The 20721-nt window shown below is 42.0% G+C and overlaps 1 protein-coding gene across 2 annotated transcripts; it reads right to left on the bottom strand.

Moving 5' to 3' along the window:
• Positions 1-1738: 1738 nt before the first annotated feature.
• Positions 1739-19311, bottom strand: LOC308120322 (bile salt-activated lipase-like). 2 transcript variants are annotated; one of them, XM_080480859.1, is made up of 13 exons: positions 19107-19311; positions 17582-17718; positions 7236-7383; positions 6959-7078; positions 6549-6746; positions 6003-6133; positions 5218-5325; positions 4988-5111; positions 4674-4857; positions 3719-3922; positions 3038-3235; positions 2565-2672; positions 1739-1921 (listed from the first exon to the last, which is right to left on the bottom strand). In XM_080480859.1, exons 2-13 carry the CDS (start codon positions 17585-17587, stop codon positions 1822-1824), a joined length of 1629 nt encoding a protein of 542 aa, XP_080336985.1. In that variant the 5' UTR covers positions 17588-17718; positions 19107-19311; the 3' UTR covers positions 1739-1821. The 2 variants fall into 2 exon arrangements, with proteins under 2 accessions (XP_080336985.1, XP_080336984.1); XM_080480858.1 differs by lacking the exons at positions 17582-17718; positions 19107-19311 and adding an exon at positions 7996-8075.
• Positions 19312-20721: the final 1410 nt, after the last annotated feature.

Raw genomic sequence — 20721 nt, 5'->3', positions numbered from 1 at the left:
ATGTGCGAGAGAGTGTTTACATCATTAGACTTCTATCTCAAATAGAACGCCTCACTCCATTTTCAGTACACAAAGGGACGATGCACCACATATTGTATTCAGAGGAACTTCTGTTTCGAGTCACCCTCGAATACAAGGTGAGCGAACTCAAGGAAAATGTTGACTGGGAGTCGTGCCGGACTAAATATGCCGACATAACGGAGGCATTTCAGGCACATTACCAGAGGGAGCAGACAAAGGAGTTCCCCCCACGACCCCATGGAAATAACAAAAACGGAGGCTGTTGGAGTTGACCGAGGAGGCGACGAAACGAAGCAAGGAGACGACGAAGCTGCTTCACAAGGAAATGGCCAACGTGATGAAGACCGTTCAGGATGGCTTTTCCCTCATCAGAGAGATGATGCATCGACCTCAGGTTGCACAAAGCCATGTCGACAAGCAAGCATTTAAGCAAACGCCACGTCGCACCACGCCGGCCTACTACACACAAAGACAATACACACCGACACGATCACATGGCACACCGGAGGAAGAAGCTGGATCTTCATTCAGACGGGCACTGCAGGACTACCAGTGACTTCACTGTGTTAACTTTGGAATGTGTGTTTTCAAAATAAAAAAGATTTCTGGAAATGGGTTCTGTCATTTGTTTTTTTTTCACCTCACACACTTTACACGTCGAATACATTTGATGTAAATGTTGTGAAACAGAAAATGACTTAAACTGCTATTGCTATGGATTATCATATTAACACAACATGTAAGAAACGGACTTGACCCTTGTGGTATAGCACTATGTATGCAGTTGGGTATATTGGAGGTTCTTATGACACCACAGTAAGACAAACCCATACATGCTGCAAAACTATAGTTTTTGCCATTTTTAAGTACTGGATAAAGTGATTCCTTTCACATGAAACTTTCCACAAGAAATGTTAATTCAGTGAAACAATGAACAGCATACACTATACCTTCATAGGTACTTAATAGAGGCCATATAGGATTTGTTTCATAGGCACTTCACAGGCTTGTTATAGGCCCTTTATAAGCATTTGCATAGTCTCTTTAAAGGTTGCTTCTTGATCCTATTACATGCTCTTTAAAAGTGCTTTATAAGTCATTCATAGACAATTCACAGGCTCTTGATAGGCACTTTATTGACTCTTCATAGGCCCTTTATAGACATTTAATAGGCTTCTTTTAGGCACATAATAGGGACATTACAGGCTTTTTATAGCCTAATTTTGGGCATTTTGTAAGCTCTTTATAGATACTTTATGGGGTCTTTGAAAGTGCTTCATAAGCACTTTATTGGGGCTTATTGGAACTTTATATTGGCTTAACAAGCTTTTTGTGAGCTCTCTATAGGCTCCTTTTAATGCATTTTAGACACTTTATATTCCCGTCATTGGCACTTCATAGCAGCAGTCCGTCACTATGGGACATTTAGAGCCACCACTGACCTTGAGAAAAGCCCCATGTGCACAGGTTGAACATGCAAACTGCACACATAAAGGCCTGGCTGGGACTCCTACTGATGCCCTTCTTGCTATGGGGTGAGTGTTAAGTTATAGTGTGTATCATGTACCATAGACCTCCAAAAGACAAGGAAAATGTCCAGATGGTAAATTGCAGCTTCATTTAAAACACACAGTACTATCAATACTGAAATCTATTAGTGAACCTTTCCTAAGACTGATGCTGCTTCATAAGTTAGCACATAAAATCACAGCCATTTTATTGCTTCACATCTTTATTCAAACCCAGAATGACTTTATTTCTCACTCTTTGTCCTCAGTTGTGAATACCTGATGGAATATTTCAAAGAGATGGTTGGTTCAGAGTTTCCTCTCCTCTTGTTTCCGGCAGGCTGCTGTAGGTTTCGGTCCAATAGTCCACATAGAAAGATCTCAGGTTGTAGCTGCAGAGGCAAATCAGTCAAAAATGTTTATTCATGGCTCGGTTGGTAGAGTGGTCATCTTCCATTTGGAAGGTTGCAGGTCACATTCACATCTCTGCCTGCCTACATGTTGAAGTGTCCTTGGGCAAGACACTGAACCCCAAACTGCCTGGGTGAATGCAGTGTGAGAGTGAGTGGTTGGTGGTGGTCTGAGGGGTCGATGGCGCAGTTTGGCAGCCTCGTTTCCGTCAGTCTGCCCCAGGGCAGCTGTGACTACATACGTAGTTTCCCACCATCGAGTGGGGAGTGAATGAATAATACAATGGAAAGCGTCTTTGAGTGTCCTGAAAAGCGCAATATAAATCCCATGCATTATTATCATCTCCACCGTGTGTGTGTGTGTGTGTGTGTGTGTGTGTGTGTGTGTGTGTGTGTGTGTGTGTGTGTGTGTGTGTGTGTGTGTGTGTGTGTGTGTGTGTGTGTGTGTGTGTGTGTGTGTGTGTGTGTGTGTGTCTGTGTCTGTGTCTGTGTCTGTGTGTATGTATGTCTGCATGTTGCACACCTTGTCAAACTGTAAAATGACTGTTGAGTTACGATTGATTCAGAGGAGAGATGCTCAGAGCAGGAAACATCAGTGGAGTCAGAGTTGAGACCAGTACAATACCTGACAGACGACTTGCTCATCTTGTGGTTGATGTTCATGTAGGGCTGGTGATATTTGGTGAGGGGGGGCCAAGTGACCGGTACTCTATTGTTACCATTGTTAGGATCACTGGAGAGGGAAAGAGGGCACATTTATACCAAACACAGCAGTGTAATTACTGTATATCAATCCAGTTCTATTTCATCTGTTTTTACTATCTAATATTACTACAAAACTATTGAATAATAAATAATCAGTTTTTTTCCCCCACATAACAAATGTTGAGTGCAAGGTCTGAGTGTACCTTTCTATTTTTCTAGCTTGTTTCCAAACTGGTTCTAACTCATTTAAACCAGTTCAGATCAGACCTGACATTACTTCATAACCTGTCTCAGTAGTAACCTTGTTTGTCCAATCGAGAGCTTTGTATAAAGGCTTGGTCTGTCTCAAGTGGACCTTATTGGTTGGGTGTGGAGTGCATGCTGGGAGTTTACCCGGTCCGGGCGAAGTTTGTCCAGTAGGCGATCATGTACTGGGCCAGATCACGGTGTCGGGGAAAGTAGACCAGCGGGGTGGAGAATGGCTTTCCAAACAGGTACTGCAGGTCTTCGGCGTGCTCTGCTTCCACCCAGCGAGGGAATCCTGGGATACGAGTCTTCATGTTGAACAAATACGAGTAGGTACGGGCAACACTGAGGGACACACAGCACACAGGAGGGCTCAGGTTTGAGTCAGGCACCATAACCAGCCGCAACAGAGGAATTAATTAGTCCGTCCTTCAATCCATCCATAAATCCATTAGGTCGTCCAAATTGTAAGAAAAAATGTATTTTACAGATTGGATATAAGTTGCATACTTCAAAATGTGTCTCGAGGAGATAAAGAACACGTTTCACACTGGTGTGAACGATGGACAATTAATAAACTTCAGCCAGAACCATCTCAGAATTTTTGTCCTGTTATCTTAACTCTCTCTTAGCTTTGGTAACTTCAATGATCCTCTCAATGAGTGTTGTAATGGCCACCTGGAGGAACAATCAGATTGAGCAGAGTTCAGACTAACCCAGATTCAATTAAATGTTATGAGCTTGGTTCCCTCTTAATTACTGGGCTCACTGCAGTGAGATCCTTCATCATACTTGACAGACGGGTAAATCTGACCAATCAGAGCTGACCTGGCATTTTTGGCATGCAGCTGGAGGGCCATCTGAGTCGGGACCAGAAAGAGGAAGTCTGTCTCGATGTCGGCCACTGTCTTCTTCACCACGTCCTGTTCTGGAGCGGAGCCCCAGTGGGAAGTGTAGGCGCTGAAGGCCGAGGCGGCGGCAGCGGCTCCTTTATCTTTGGTCAGACCGTTCAGGAGACCCTTCACCTGCTCTCTGAGAACCAAACACAACATCACGACCTTACAAAGAGCTCAGTTCCACTGTGGTTTCTCATGTAATTTGAACATGTTTTTATTCCACTTGACTGAGTCACTTATTAAATTCATATAAAGGTTGAAAGAAATATTGGGAAGAAGGTGCTCTAAAATCTGGATTCGTGGACTAATGACATCGAGGAGCAGCAACAAAACAGCAGATTAACTATCAACATGCAAACAGCACTTATAGGGAAGCTAACTGCCATTTAAGCAAGTTAAAGTTACTGTGGATACAGGCTAATAACATTACTTAAATTAATACTGACAGAGGACACACTTCATGTTGCTTGCAGGAAGACTGCGTATTCAGGATTAATGAGACATTTCTCCATGAAATATGAGTTTAGTCAAATACTAACAGAGCCGCTCTGCAGCAACAGCCTCGGATAATGGGATAATAGAAAAGGAAAACAAAGGCTCATCAGGTGATGAGGCTAGTTGAAAGGCAGTGGTGTCCTGACTCTAATTGGTTTACTTGATGTTGTGCCGGAGAACTGCTATTGGATAATTAATAAAATGCAATCAGAAAGGTATTTGTATACTAGTTGGTAAATTAGTAAAAGTAATTATTATCATCAGACATGCACCAGACTGGAGCTTCTTACTACAGGACAAAAGGCCAAAAAACCAGAGGGCCCAGGATCAAGCTGTGTGGAACTCCAAGCAGCCAGCAGGGCAGAATGTAAATATGTTATTTCAGGACTTACATAGAGGTGGCGTTCCTCATGTTAATGGACGGAACGTCAACTCCGGCAAAGATGTGCCCGTCCATGCTGTTGACCCCAGCAAGGTAATCGAACTGAGCAGCATTGTGGAACAGGCGACTGGGCTCATCCGGGACAAAATCTCCATCAATGACCGGAGCAAGCTCCAACAGATCCATAACCACACCTGCAAATAGACGAGACCCGTTTAATGGTCTAATTAAAATCTTCACTGATGTTTTCTAATATTTTTGTTGTATTAAATGTCATTGTCATCAAATAATGTATTGAATTGTTCCCCCTCGAGTGGTTTTCACCTTTTCCTAGGAGGAGCAGCACGTCGATTTTTCCTGCCATGGTTAGACCGACTGGGTCACTCATCTTCAGACAAGCAATCATGTCGTCCTCATTGGTTCTCCAGCAGCCCACTTTACGTGCAATCTGCAGAAACACCAGAGAGAAGAAACTGTATCACTCTCAGGTTGTTGTTGTTTTTTTCTTTTTTTTAAGCTGAAAGGATCAGAGGAGATGATTTAAGTTTAAGGACCTTTTTGGTCAGAGCCATGGGATTCTTCTGCAGAGCCCAGGGACTGAGGGCCACGCCACACTGAGTGATCGCTCTGCGAAATAATCCTTTACTGTATGGAGACAACATCTAGGGGACAGATAAGAATATAACATGGTTAGGTCATCAAGATGTTTTGATACCTACCGGCACCAAAACTAGTCTGTCATCGAGACAACCAACAACTAATAAAAACCTTCACAGTTGAACTTTCAGTAAATCTATTTTCCAAGTAAAAGCAGCTGTTGAAATTTACAACAAACTGTGATAGTGAACTGTCAACAGAGATAGACCAAATTAATGATAATTCAATATCATAGATAAAAATGATACTTAAACTCACTAACCCTAACCCACCTGGAGTGGAAATGAGTTTCTGTTCATCGGCTCAGTAAATGCTTAAAAATCTCCTAATATGAACAAATCATTTCCATTTATCTCATCTCATCTCTACTATATTTGAGTGGGTCATTTTAATAAAAATCTTCTTGTAATTGGAAACTTTTTCATCTGGTGGATCTGTAAAGATCAGAGGCCTTTTTCTTTTTTTTTTTTTAAACAAAAAATCTAGAATGAGAGATCAATGAGACTTTCCCAGAGGTTAACTTTCCAAGTTCTCTGCTGCTGAGACACACATTTTAATATGTATTGTGTGGGAGTTGTCTCAGATTGGTGGGACTGCTTGTGCATATCAAAAGGTGGATTGATAATCTGTGAGAAGTTAATATGGTAAACAGTTCCTATGTGCTTTCAGAACGGCCTCCGACCTGGTAGCTGACACTGGCGGCCCCAGCTGACTGGCCGAAGATGGTGATGTTGTAAGGGCTCCCTCCGAACGCCTCAATGTTCCTCCGGACCCAGGAGATGGCAGCGTGTTGGTCCCACAGACCGTAGTTACCTGAGATGGACAGCAGGTCACCTGGTTACCGAGTCACAAGCTGCACACGCGCTGCTCAACGTTGTTGTCATTTAAAGAGGTGGTGAGGCTGTTAGTGGTAATGTCCATACTCAGTGCCGTCAGTGTACGTCATAGTACTAATTGTTGTTCTATAAACACAAATAACTGCAATGGTAGTTTTTGTTGTTCATATTGTGTAAACAACAGTGCTATTATTCCATAAACTATCAGCGTGGTAGTAGCAGTACTAGTGGCAGTAGTAGTATAAATAGTAGTAGTACTTGTTAGTGGTACTTGTAATAGTCATAGTAATTTTGTGTTGTGTCATCATTGCTGGTTGTTGTTTTTGCCATTGTCATTGTATAAACAGCATTTGGTGTTGCTGTTTTCATGTTGTTATTGTCATTGCTCAAACCTGGCATTCGGGCGTCTCCAGTGCTCAGGAAGCCCATAGTGCCGACTCGGTAGTTGACAGTAACCACAATGACTTTGCCCCTGTCGGCCATCTCTTTGCCATCGTACAGCGAGTCCCCGAGTATCGCCACATCGTTGGACGCCCCGAGCAGGAATGCGCCACCAAACAGGTACACCATCACTGGGAGGCCTGAGGACACTGGAGATGGACAGAGAAGATGAAGATATGTCTGCAGTACCTGCACCATCCACCAGATGCTGCTCTGATAACACTCCCACTTTCCCACCTTAAAATACAGCAAGCGGCACTAATTGTAAGTGTTTGCATGTGTGTGTGTGTGTGTGTGTGTGTGTGTGTGTGTGTGTGCGTGTGTGTGTGCGTGCGTGCGTGCGTGCGTGCGTGCTATCTACCTGAGCTTCCCTGTGGAACAAAGACGTTCAGGTAGAGACAGTCTTCGCTGCCCTGGGTTTTTGTCTGCAGTAGGGTCACCTGTAGGCAGCGATCTCTGTACTTTGTCGCCTGCAGGATTCCTGAAACAAACCACAATTTATTACTTCACCAAAAACACTCTATTGAATAGTAAGTTACACTTTTCTGTTGGTTCAGTGGGTTTTCATATTTGAAACCACCCCAACTCAGTGACGTCAGTTTCCTGGGATGCCTTTGTACGTCATCAGATCAACTCACCGCTCCATCCGGGGTGAGGTTTAGGTTTCTCCCACTTTCCCGGCACGTCAGCAAAGGGGATGCCTTTGAAGACTTCCACGGTCCTGAATAAACCCATCCGGTAACTCTTCCCCTCCACCTTCCCGCCCTCCGTCTGCACCACACCCAGCTACACACAGACACAAAAACAACAAATTTGTAATGAATCATATACACCGGCTATACACTCTACACTTTCAGGTTGAGGTTTTATAGTTTTCATATCAAGGTTGCTGCTCTCTCCATCTTTGAGAATCTTTACCATGGTTAGACTTTTTGACTTTGCCTCAGTCCATCTTCAACATGCCCAGAGGCAGCACTAGTTCTGGATCTGTGGTCACTGACAATGGTTTACATTTAGTGTTCACAGACAATGGTTTGTTGATGCTTTTCATTAGTGTTCAAAGAGAGTGATTGTCAAAAGTTATTTCCACAACAGGATCCTGCCGGTTTTGAATGCAGTGCTCCACGAGGACCTGAAGATCAGCACAATCCTGTCTTGGTTTTCAGTCGTGTCCTGTGCTTACAAAATGTTCTCCAGATTCCCGGTCCATTGGGTTTCTTGTAGTTTCTATGTAGCAGGAAGCTGTTGACTTCACGCTCTAAACTCTACATTTGGATTTTGATGAATAAAACTGCTCATTCTCTCTCCTCTTTTCTGTGTTTTGTTGGAGTTTGTTCTTTGCTCTTCAAGAAAAAAATCTACTTAACATGAAACAGTAAGGAACAAAATCAAACTCACCTTCGCTGCATTGGTAAAATTCAGGCAGAAGCCCAACAGAACCATGAACAGCACCATGCTCATATTGTGTCTGCTGATGTGTCTGTCTTCTGCTGTACCACCCCCTGTATTTTATCTGCACACCTTATCCAAAACCTTATCGCCACCACCTTCTGCTGACAACCTTTAAAGGGGCACTGCAGTGTGTGAAAAACACACAAAAGGGGAAATGCTACAGCCTGTGAAAGATAGCCTGTTCCTACCTGCTGGTCCTATGTTTATCTCTCCTATATAAATACACCGTTTCCACTGTCCTGATGTTCTTTTCTTCCACTTCAGGCTGCATTGTCATTTAAAAAAAGGAACCCACACATTGAGAAAGTCATTGGTGACCCCTGGCTCAGTGGGCCGAAGCACCGAAATACCAATTCTTAGTTCAACTAAGTGCAAGTTATCATACTGTGGTGAAGGTTTGGGGACATCAGCAACGTGTGAATGTACACAGCTGCTGTTCACGTAAACACACAGTGAGGAATTAGGACACACAGAGGAAACACTACCTTCTTCATTATTTCAGTCTTGCAGGAGGAAAATAGGGATTGTCTCATTCATTTCCCATAATATAAGGGGTAGTGGGGCACTAGAGTCAGTCCCAGGTAAAAACAGGCTACAAACTGGTAGAATTTTAACCAGGGAATTTCAAATTCACACTTACTGGAAAACTGTTGGACGGTGGGGGAAAAACGGAGTACCCAGAGAAAAACCACACAGGAAGAAAATGAAAACTTCACAGAGAAAGAAACAGATCAGATTCAAAGCCATGACCCTTTTGCTGTGAGGCAGGAAACTGACTAAAATTGTTTATCATTAGAGTCCGTCCTCTCATGGACATGAAAGTATTAGGTGTGACATATACTGTATTGTAATCTTTATTAAGGTGCCAAACTTATTATCTATTATTATCTATTCTGATACGAGGGAGCTGTTTCTATTCAACAAATCTGACAAATTAAATATACCCCCAAAAAGCAGAAGAAACTCATCAGATCTGCATAAACTGCCAAAAGATGACAGATTCAATTTTACAGAAGAGTGCCAGACTTCTCCAGAACAACTGACTTTAGAGGAGAGAGGCTCATGAACCAGTTTTGTAACTGTGGATATGGAGAAAACCATCAGGATTGTCCCTCTCTGTTTCCAATTACTGAGTTTCATTCAAACATGAAAATATACTATGTTTGTATTGACTTTCGTTTAAATGCAGCGAGTCAGCCGGGAGTGGTGATGTGAGTGAAAGTGCACCGCATCCCAGAGTTAATTCTGTCAGCAAGTTTTCTTACGTTCTCTTTTATTTTTGACTCGTTTGGTTCAAATTAGTTCTTCATCTTCCACAGAGAAACAGGTCAAGAGAGACACTTCTCAGACAACCAACAATTCGAACACAAGACAATTCTGATTTGAATAGACACGAACCATGAGACACCAATTTGTATTCACACTGAGGGACTTTAGAGGAGAGAGGCTCATGTCCAGGTTTCCTAACTGTGGAAATGAAGTAAACCTTTGGGTTATGGCTCTATGGCTCAAAACAGTGAATTTTAATGACTTTAAACCTGAAAGAATCTTATGTGTGTATTGACTTTTGTTTAAAGGAAACGAGCCAGCCAGGAGTCGAACCTAGAATCTTCTGATCCGTAGTCAGACGCGTTATCCATTGCGCCACTGGCCCATTGATGAGTGTGAAAATACACCTCATTGCAGAGATTTTCTAGGTCGGCAGGTTTTCTTCCATTCTCTTTTATTTGAGACTCGTTTGGGTTTAAAGAAAATTCTTTCTCATCTAAGCTTCAACAGAGTCCAGAGCACAGAGAGACACTTCAAGAGAGACACAGACAACCAACAATTCAAACACCCATAATTTGGATTTGAATAGATATGACATTATAGCTTTTCTGATATCACCACATGGAGGCGCTGTTTCTATCAGTGAAATAGGATGAGGTGGCCGAGTGGTTAAGGCGATGGACTGCTAATCCATTGTGCTCAGCACGCGTGGGTTCGAATCCCATCCTCGTCGATTCATATTATTACAACTGAAACGTACCTCCAGAACTCCTACAACAAATGACAGAAAACACTGATAAGATTTCACTGGCACGATCTGGATCGCACTGGACAAAGTTTCATCACAGATTTCAAGCGACCAGCTCCTTGGATCTACATGGGGGAACCGGGATACTGCCAGGACTGTTCCTAAACCAAAACTCTTCCAGCTTCTTCTTCTTCTTCTGCACAATGCAGCACAGCCAGAATCAGAGACGTGAACTGCAAAACCAAGGCACCACCAGCTTCCTCCAGCCTGAACAACAAATCAACTCCTTCTTCAGACACTCAGGAAACATGGTAACTACTGTGCATTTGATAGTTAAACAAGTTGGCTATGCACAGAACTGTTTAACTTTGATGAAGATGTGTTGATTCAGTCACTTGTGATTGAGTTCATACCTTCAGCACTCGACTCACAGCCAACCCCCACTGTGCATCACTTCAGTCCTACTCCTCCACCCACCCCCAGCAGAACATAGCCTCCTGCTCTGACTTGTGCCTATTAACTATCAAGGTGAGGAACCAACTGAGTGGGATTAAAGCCAGGAAGGGTGTGGATCCAGATGGCATCAGCTCCAGGCTCCAAGAGTCCAGCACAGATCAGCTGTATAGGGTCGTGGGGCACCTCTTCAACTTGAGCTGGAGCTGGAGAGGGTGCCACAGCTAAGGAAGACACCCTGTTTGGTACCTGTCCCCAAGGGTTCGGGTGAATAATGTGAATAATGTGAGATATGAGTGACCAGGCCTGAATTTGACAGGACTTCATTGATTTATATGAAATATTTAAAATGGCTTTCTAAGACTTGAGTCGACATGAGATTATATCTGTTCAGTTATCAGCACATGCGGGAGCTGTTTCAAATCCCATCCTCGTCAACTCCTTGTTATTATATTCAACAAATCAAACAAATGAAATATACCTCATAAAAACATAAGAAACTCATCAGGGATGATTACATCGATATGTGAGCGCATGACAGAACAAATGACAGAAAACTACATCTATGTGAACTGCCAATTGATGATGAGCTCAACTTTACAACAATGCGCCTGACTTCTCCAGAACAACTCATTTGTATTCACACTGATGGACTTTAGAGGAGAGAGGCTCATGTCCAGGTTTCCTAACTGTGGAAATGAAGTAAACCTTTGGGTTATGGCTCGATGGTTCCAAACAGTGGATTTTATTGACTTTAAACATAACAGAATGTTATGTTTATATTGACTTTTGTTTAAAGGATACGAGCCAGCCAGGAGTTGAACCTAGAATCTTCTGATCCGTAGTCAGACGCGTTATCCATTGCGCCACTGGCCCGTTGATGAGTGTGAAAATACACCTCATTCCAGAGATTTTCTCAGTAAGCAGATTTTTTTCCCATTCTCTTTAATTGGAGATTCGTTTGGGTTTAAAGAATATTCTTCCTCAACCAAGCTTTAACAGAGCCCAGAGCACTTCCATGCGTGTTCCATAACGTAACGTAACGTAACGTAACGTAGCGTAACCCAAAAACATAAGAAACTCATCAGGGATGATTACATCAATATATGAGAGTATGACAGAACAAATGACAGAAAACTACATCTACCTGAACTGCCAAATGATGATGAGCTCAACTTTACAGCAAAACGCCAGACTTCTCCAGAACAACTGACTTGTATTCACACTGAGGGACTTTAAAGGAGAGAGGCTCATGTACAGGTTTCCTAACTGTGGAAATGAAGTAAACCTGTGTGTTTTGGCTCTCTGGTTCCAAAGAGTGCATTTAATGGATGTTAAACCTGAAAGGTGAGCAGGTTTTCTTCCGTTCCCTTTTATTTGAGACTCATTTGGGTGTAAAAAAAAAATCTTTCCTCATCTAAGCTTCAACAGAGCCCAGAGAGAAAGAATCTCATGTTTGTATTGACTTTTGTTTAAAGGAAACGAGCCAGCCAGGAGTCGAACCTAGAATCTTCTGATCCGTAGTCAGACGCGTTATCCATTGCGCCACTGGCCCGTTGATGAGTGTGAAAATACACCTCATTGCAGAGATTTTCTAGGTCGGCAGGTTTTCTTCCGTTCTCTTTTATTTGAGACTCGTTTGGGTTTAAAGAAAATTCTTTCTCATCTAAGCTTCAACAGAGTCCAGAGCACAGAGAGACACTTCAAGAGAGACACAGACAACCAACAATTCAAACACCCATCATTTGGATTTGAATAGATATGAGATCATATCTTTTCTGATATCACCACATGGAGGCGCTGTTTCTATCAGTGAAAAAGGACGAGGTGGCCGAGTGGTTAAGGCGATGGACTGCTAATCCATTGTGCTCTGCACGCGTGGGTTCGAATCCCATCCTTGTCGATTCATATTATTACAACTGAAACGTACCTCCAGAACTCCCACAACAAATGACAGAAAACACTGATAAGATTTCACTGGCACGATCTGGATTGCACTGGACAAAGTTTCATCACAGATTTCAAGCGACCAGCTCCTTGGATCTACATGGGGGAACCGGGATACTGCCAGGACTGTTCCTAAACCAAAACTCTTCCAGCTTCTTCTTCTTCTTCTTCTGCACAATGCAGCACAGCCAGAATCAGAGACGTGAACTGCAAAACCAAGGCACCACCAGCTTCCTCCAGCCTGGACAACAAATCAACTCCTTCTTCAGATACTCAGGAAACATGGTAACTACTGTGCATTTGATAGTTAAACAAGTTGGCTATGCACAGAACTGTTTAACTTTGATGAAGATGTGTTGATTCAGTCACTTGTGATTGAGTTCATACCTTCAGCACTCGACTCACAGCCAATCCCCACTGTGCATCACTTCAGTCCTACTCCTCCACCCACCCCCAGCAGAACATAGCCTCCTGCTCTGACTTGTGCCTATTAACTATCAAGGTGAGGAACCAACTGAGGGGGATTAAAGCCAGGAAGGGTGTGGATCCAGATGGCATCAGCTCCAGGCTCCAAGAATCCAGCACAGATCAGCTGTATAGGGTCGTGGGGCACCTCTTCAACTTGAGCTGGAGCTGGAGAGGGTGCCACAGCTAAAGAAGACACCCTGTTTGGTACCTGTCCCCAAGGGTTCGGGTGAATAATGTGAATAATGTGAGATATGAGTGACCAGGCCTGAACTTGACAGGACTTCATTGATTTATATGAAATATTTAAAATGGCTTTCTAAGACTTGAGTCGACATGAGATTATATCTGTTCAGTTATCAGCACATGCGGGAGCTGCTTCAAATCCCATCCTCGTCAACTCCTTGTTATTATATTCAACAAATCAAACAAATGAAATACACCTCATAAAAACATAAGAAACTCATCAGGGATGATTACATCGATATGTGAGCGCAAGACAGAACAAATGACAGAAAACTACATCTATGTGAACTGCCAATTGATGATGAGCTCAACTTTACAGCAATGCGCCTGACTTCTCCAGAACAACTCATTTGTATTCACATTGATGGACTTTAGAGGAGAGAGGCTCACGTCCAGGTTTCCTAACTGTGGAAATGAAGTAAACCTTTGGGTTATGGCTCGATGGTTCCAAACAGTGGATTTTATTGACTTTAAACATAACAGAATGTTATGTTTGAATTGACTTTTGTTTAAAGGAAACGAGCCAGCCAGGAGTCGAACCTAGAATCTTCTGATCCGTAGTCAGACGCGTTATCCATTGCGCCACTGGCCCGTTGATGAGTGTGAAAATACACCTCATTGCAGAGATTTTCTAGGTCGGCAGGTTTTCTTCCATTCTCTTTTATTTGAGACTCGTTTGGGTTTAAAGAAAATTCTTTCTCATCTAAGCTTCAACAGAGTCCAGAGCACAGAGAGACACTTCAAGAGAGACACAGACAACCAACAATTCAAACACCCATCATTTGGATTTGAATAGATATGAGATCATATCTTTTCTGATATCACCACATGGAGGCGCTGTTTCTATCAGTGAAATAGGATGAGGTGGCCGAGTGGTTAAGGCGATGGACTGCTAATCCTTTGTGCTCTGCACGCGTGGGTTCTAATCCCATCCTCGTGGATTCATATTATTACAACTGAAACATAGCTCAACTCCTTCTTCAGACACTCAGGAAACATGGTAACTACTGTGCATTTGATAGTTAAACAAGTTGGCTTTGTACAGAACTGTATAACTTTGATGAAGATGTGTGGATTTACTTACTTGTGATTGAGTTTGCAGAACCCTTAACTCATTGGCTGCCATTGACGAGTTTGACGAGTATAATGTATAGCAACGCTCACTGCCATTGACGACTTTGACGAGTTTTTCATTTTTTTACACAGCGGGCTGTAGAAATGTCTGGCGCACCTTATGAATGAGCCTTTATACTGAGACATTACCTGTAATGATTAATCGATGCCACCAGAATGCAGTATTGCGCGATCGGTGGGGTCAAAAGTCTGCCGAGAGGCGGAAGTGTGTGGAGTGTTTGGAGAAAGTGGTGTGAGCAGGTAGCGGAGTGGCGGGAGTTAGCATTGGCGAGAGATAGCGGTTTAGAGAGAGACAGGATAGCAAGAGACATGGCGAAGAAGGGCGGTTATAAACAGTTAACACTGTGGGAGAGTTTGACCCGCGGATCGGGGAGTGAGGTTGAGAGGGGAGATAGCGGAGATCCAGGTGAGGGTCCATCTGGGGAGCCAGCGTTGCGGGGAGGAAGACCGCGGCGCCGGGAGACACCTGGTGCCTCACGGAGCGTATCACCGGCTGGCTCGAGTGACGCGGGCTCTTACAGCGAACCAGATCCGGATTCCTCAGATGAGTGGTTGCCATCTGGATGGCATCCACCTGATGGCCACCAGCAAGAAGGAGAGACCGACGAGAAGATGTCGGGTAGGGGGTAGGGGTCTTCACAAGGAGACCAACAAGTGGTGCGCAGCGTGTCGTGTTCCCTTGCACACAGGAGACTGTTTCACCTTCTACCACACAAAGCCGAACTACTGGGCCTGGGAGGATTGAAAAAGCACACACTCACACACGCGCACACACACACACACACGCGCACACACACACACTCTCACACGCACACTCACACACACAAACTCAATCACACACACTTCACAAACTCACTCTCACACACTCACTTTTTTTCTAGTTCATACATTTCTAGTTCTATTATCTATTTTTCTGTTGTTGTTGTTGTTTCAAAATTTGTGTACTTTTTGAGATGGTTTAAAAAAGTTGCATTTTCTGTTTTGTGAATAAATTTCCAAAAATTTGCCATCAAAAGTATTTTTTCTGAGTCATGTTTTTATAATGTATATATTGGAAAAGGTGTTAAGATGTTTGAGGAGTCACTAAAGCAACAAAAATGCATATAAAAGTCACTTTTCTGCTTGATAAGTTACTGTTTACAAAAAGCTTGTTTTCTCTGTTTTTTGGTCAGAAGCAGGTGTTTTGGGTGAAACTTTGCTATGTTCTACGGCAGATTGCTCATGAACGGTAAAAGGTAGAAACAAACAGTTTTTTCCAGATGAAAGCAGAGATCCTAATCTTTACTTTAGTGCCCTTGGTTTTACATAGTCTAACAAAATGCAAATTCTGTGGCCCTTCAAAGTTGGGTCAAATCCCCTGAAAACGCTGGCAGAACGCACTTCCCAAAGCTGAAAATGCCTGGCAGTCAATGAGTTAAAGAAGCAATGGGCCAATACATTTGGAAAAACATTTTTATCACCTATAAAACGAGGGATTGTGGCCACATGCTGAGTTGGTCTACTATAAAAGAAGAAATTAAACCGACGAAAAGGTCATTGTGTCAACACGTGACATTTTTAATTAATTTAATCCAGTTGCTGCGTTTTACTGTCTATTTCTTTGTCTTTGTCACCATCTGCTGGACAAATGTAAATACTGCATCTTTTATGTTTGTTTTTGAGGTTTGTAAAGGCCCCTCCGTGCTTTCTGCATTGCGTGTCTGCATTGCGTGTCTGCATTGCGTGTCTGCATTGCGTGTCTGCATTGCGTGTCTGCATTGCGTGTCTGCATTGCGTGTCTGCATTGCGTGTCTGCATTGCGTGTCTGCATTGCGTGTCTGCATTGCGTGTCTGCATTGCGTGTCTGCATTGCGTGCTTTGTCCACCTTTCCTCAAGTACTTTATCTTTCACTTCAGGAGACCTGAGCAGTCTGTCTATCTTTATTTGCTTTTAAATTGTGATTGTTCAGATGGTTAACAGTAGCTGATCTCGACAGTGAAAGCAGTGCAGAACATCCGTGATGACTCACTGAACAAGCGAAGCCTTGTGCATTGCCAAGAAACATATATTCTACAGTGTGAAAAGGCTGCTGTGGATACACATTAGCAATGGATGTCACAACGTTGACTTTCATCATAAAATCGACCTGTGACTCACTCATATCAAAGATGCGACCACTTTGGGGTCGTGACCGTCAGTTTGAGAACCATGGGCATTCAGTGAAAAGGGACGAGGTGGCCGAGTGGTTAAGGCGATGGACTGCTAATCCATTGTGCTCTGCACGCGTGGGTTCGAATCCCATCCTCGTCGATTCTTTATTACCAAAGACATGACCAAATAATCTATCAGAATCAGATTAAACATGCGGCGGCGTACGCCCAGCAAAGACGATCATCCGTGGACAAAAGATGACGTAATCGCCCCCCACCGCGGTCCACAACGTCACCTAATAACCACAACAATCAACAAGGTCTACAAGCTCCGGTCGAGCAGCAGAAGCTAGAAGCAGGCAGAGCGGGGCCATAGACCTATAAAACTAGAGTTATATATAGTGGTTTATGTGCAGAAGTCTACTTCTAAATTTGTATGTGGTCTGTCTTCTTCTGCGTTTTTGTTGTGTTTGGTGAGTCACAGCGCCTCTAAAGGCAACTGGGAATTGGGTTCTTCTGATTGGTTTTACTGAAAACTGTTTATGTTGTAGTTTTTTATAGTTTATATGTTAGTCAAACTGATTCACCGGGTTTCATTTTAAAAAAAATTATTTGCCACGAAATCCAGGTGAAGTTGTTTAGGTTAACATAAATAAGAGATACAAGACTGCAGAGTGTAAGTGTTTTTTTTTTTTGTTGTTATGACTGAATAAAGTTTAAATAAGTTCTTAAGTCATTCTGAGAAGATTTTTGATTCAATATGTGAGTTTTACAATAATTTCTAGCTAAACAAAACTTCTGCCAATAGTGCTTTTAGCTTCAGACATCTTAGTTGCTCCAAAAACAGACTATTGAGTATATTTGCAGTAACAATGTAAGTATCGGATCGGTATCGGTATCGGCCGATACTCAATTCCGAAAAATCGGATCGGTATCGGGGGCAGAAAAGTGTGATCGGGACATGCCTAATTATTGTTAACTCTTTTATTAAACTTAATATTATGTTTGATATCAATTTTGTCGTTCAGTTATGATGTGGTTCAACATTACTGAAATTGATGATACTGAAGTGAAATCAGCACCCGACAGTCACAAATACAGTCCTAACATTTCCTTTGAGTGTTTGGGAATCCCAAATACCTTCATGCATAACAGTCAGTTGAGTCCACAGTGAACAGTGGACCGGGAAGCTGGAAGGTTTCTCCGCCTGTCGCCCTCAGCTGTCAAAGTTTCAGTCCCTGCTGGTTGGTCCATCATTTTCTTGATTTTGATACTGTCTGTTTAAAAAAAAAAGAAAAAGATAATCGGGCTACACTTCAATTATAGGACAAATTACAAAGGACATCATTGTGAATCAAAGCCATGCCTTCTCCTCGAATGTGGCGTGGACAGACACAGACACAGCCTCAACTCAGTAGAGCTCACTCGAGAAACTTTTAGAATGGCTGAAATTCAGGACCAAGGCTGGATTTAGGGCAATACACCTCGAATACGATGATGTTGGACCTCCGACTCCTTTGTGAAATTGTTGAAAAACTGTAATATGGGACCTTTAAGTCTGTGTGAATATCACATCTGAGAAAGCATGAGGTTTTGCCATTTTTCCCAACAAGATCTACAACATCAGGCTCACCTGAGGCCGTGACCAACGTCTCACAGATGATGTGGAGAAGTAATTATGACAAGAGGATCAAATGCTCTGTAATTATTGAGGTTAAAAGCTACGAGCCAGCCAGGAGTCGAACCTAGAATCTTCTGATCCGTAGTCAGACGCGTTATCCATTGCGCCACTGGCCCTGTGCTGATGTGGACCTATTCCTAGTGTTTTGTCTGCCAGGTGACTTTCTTTCCTGCTGGGTAGTATTTGGAGGAAACATTTTTACACATCAACTCAGCTTCAACAGAGCCTAGAACAACATGCATATTTTCCCAGAAAGCAGTTGTTAAAAGAATACAAATCTTTCCTTAACAATAGTTATATAGAGTTTATGATTATTTTTTTTAAGGTCTTTGTTGATTTTAGACGGGTTTTCCCACATTGTGTGTTTGAAAATATTTTGCTTGCATCGTTTAAATTATATTACTTTTAAAATTTTGTTTGATTAAGCATGTGGTTTTAATACTTCTGTGATTCAACTGTGTTTTACTTTCCCTTTAATACCTACTGTTAACTGTGAGGCCTTGTCGCGCAAGGGTGTTTCATCTTTCAACATAATCTTGACCTTTGAAGCTCACCATCATTTAATGGAAAATACAAGTTCAGGCCATTTTATTTATGACCATGTGGGGGCGCCAGACCATTAACGTTGTGGACGAGGTGGCCGAGTGGTTAAGGCGATGGACTGCTAATCCATTGTGCTCTGCACGCGTGGGTTCGAATCCCATCCTCGTCGACACAATTTATTGCATTTCAGGTTTAAATTCAAGAGACTGGAGATTAATTTATTTCCACATTTTAAAGGAACGCGAAGTACTAAGGTGAAAATAACTACAAAATTGATATTGTTGAACACAATTTGATAACCAAACTTTCAACAAAAACACAAAACAAAAGATGGCATAGTGGCAAAAGAATAAATAAAATACAGCAGAAAATGGCAGCCAACATATAACACAACCACATATGTATTACAAGTTAAAACGACAGATCCAAAAAGTGACTCACTTGAAGAAGAGGCGCGAGATGACCACGAAGCGACACAAAAGGACCCCAACAAGTTTGAAAAATGAGCAAAAAGAAACACGACAGAAGCTAAATAAGAAAGAATAAATAAATAAAAATCAGACGCAGCTGCTGTAATTAGAGCAACACGCGCAGGTCACACTAACACGTGTGTGTAGACGTGATGTAGATATTACTGTCCCATTTTTCCGATGGTCCGTGAAAGCACCAAGTCATGTTGCACACACGTGACCGACGTCAATAACAGTGCTCCCTTAATTACAAATTAAATGTTTGTTTTTTTTTTTTTTTTGCTCATTTTAACTTAAAGACCAACGGACTGATTTTGTGTTGATTTTTTACAGTTGAATTGTGAATCGAAATGAAAAAAAAATTATATTTTTCCTGCTGCTATGTCCTCACGAGACGCACATTGTCAATCAATTTTCTATAATTTATGAGACCTATTTGTAATTTACCACATTAACCCATATTTTAGCTCATTTTTACAAAAATGTCAACAAAATTCCATCTCTTTATTAAGAGCAAAAAGACCGATTTGAAGTTTTATAACCAAAAGCATTAAAGGGCACATATTTTCGAGTAAAGCACATTTAAATTATCTTTAAAGCACCATCATGTTCCTAATATGAAAGGTTATCGCATTAACGCCAACAACTTCCTCTAAAACCCTTTTTTTTTTTTTTTATACACGAAATACAATCTTTTCATGACATTTCTATATTTGACAGCAAAAAGAACTTAATTTGAAATTTTAACACCTATTCTAATTAAAATGCCAACTTACTTACAATTGCCCCAAAAATACCACAGAAATATAATATATTCATCTTCCTTATAAATATAAGATGAAGTTCTTTAACATTTTAGGTAAAAGGTTGGTAGTATTTTTCTTTAAATGTACCCAAGGCAGCAGATGTGAATGAGGGTGTTCATAAAGCAGTAATAAGAGCCACTTAAAAACCAAGAGTCTCTTTATTAAAATGCTCCAAAAGTCAAACAAATGAAGCTGGCATTATGTGGTGAAAAAACAAAAAACAACACACTTCAGCAGGAGTGAAAACAAAACTTAAAACACTGATGAAACCGCCGATACCCTCCGGGTGCAAACACCACAAAAGAAAAGTGACGATCTGCACATGAAAACCTGCTCATGGTTTCAACCTCGACATGATCAATGACCGACTCAATTCCTCGATCTCAAATCCGGAAGGAGCGAAGTGCAGGCGATCAGGCGGATCGTTTCCCCTCGTGAAAAGTTACGTGAAAGTGTGAGACACGGAGGCCTGAGAAATAAATCAGCCTGCAACTGGAGACTGAAGGATTTTTTTTTTTTTTTCAAAAAACGAGCATGCAGAACATGACTGAGTAAAAGCAACAACAACAACAACAAAAACTTTTTTCTTTTACAGTACATGCTTTCATGTGCAAATCAGAAATTCAAATCGAGATGCAACAAATGACTTCTTCACAACAGAAAGTAAGTGTACAAAAGTAAGAAAAAAAAAAAAAAGATCAAGACATATTAGAATAAAAAGACAGCTTAGCTTTGATTGAGCTTGGGCTTTACATCAAACTCCATGAATCAAAAACAACA

Source organism: Lipophrys pholis, assembly GCF_963383615.2.
Source record: "Lipophrys pholis genome assembly, chromosome: 14".
Taxonomy (NCBI): Eukaryota; Metazoa; Chordata; class Actinopteri; order Blenniiformes; family Blenniidae; genus Lipophrys; species Lipophrys pholis.
This window is presented reverse-complemented; position numbering and strand designations above follow the sequence as displayed.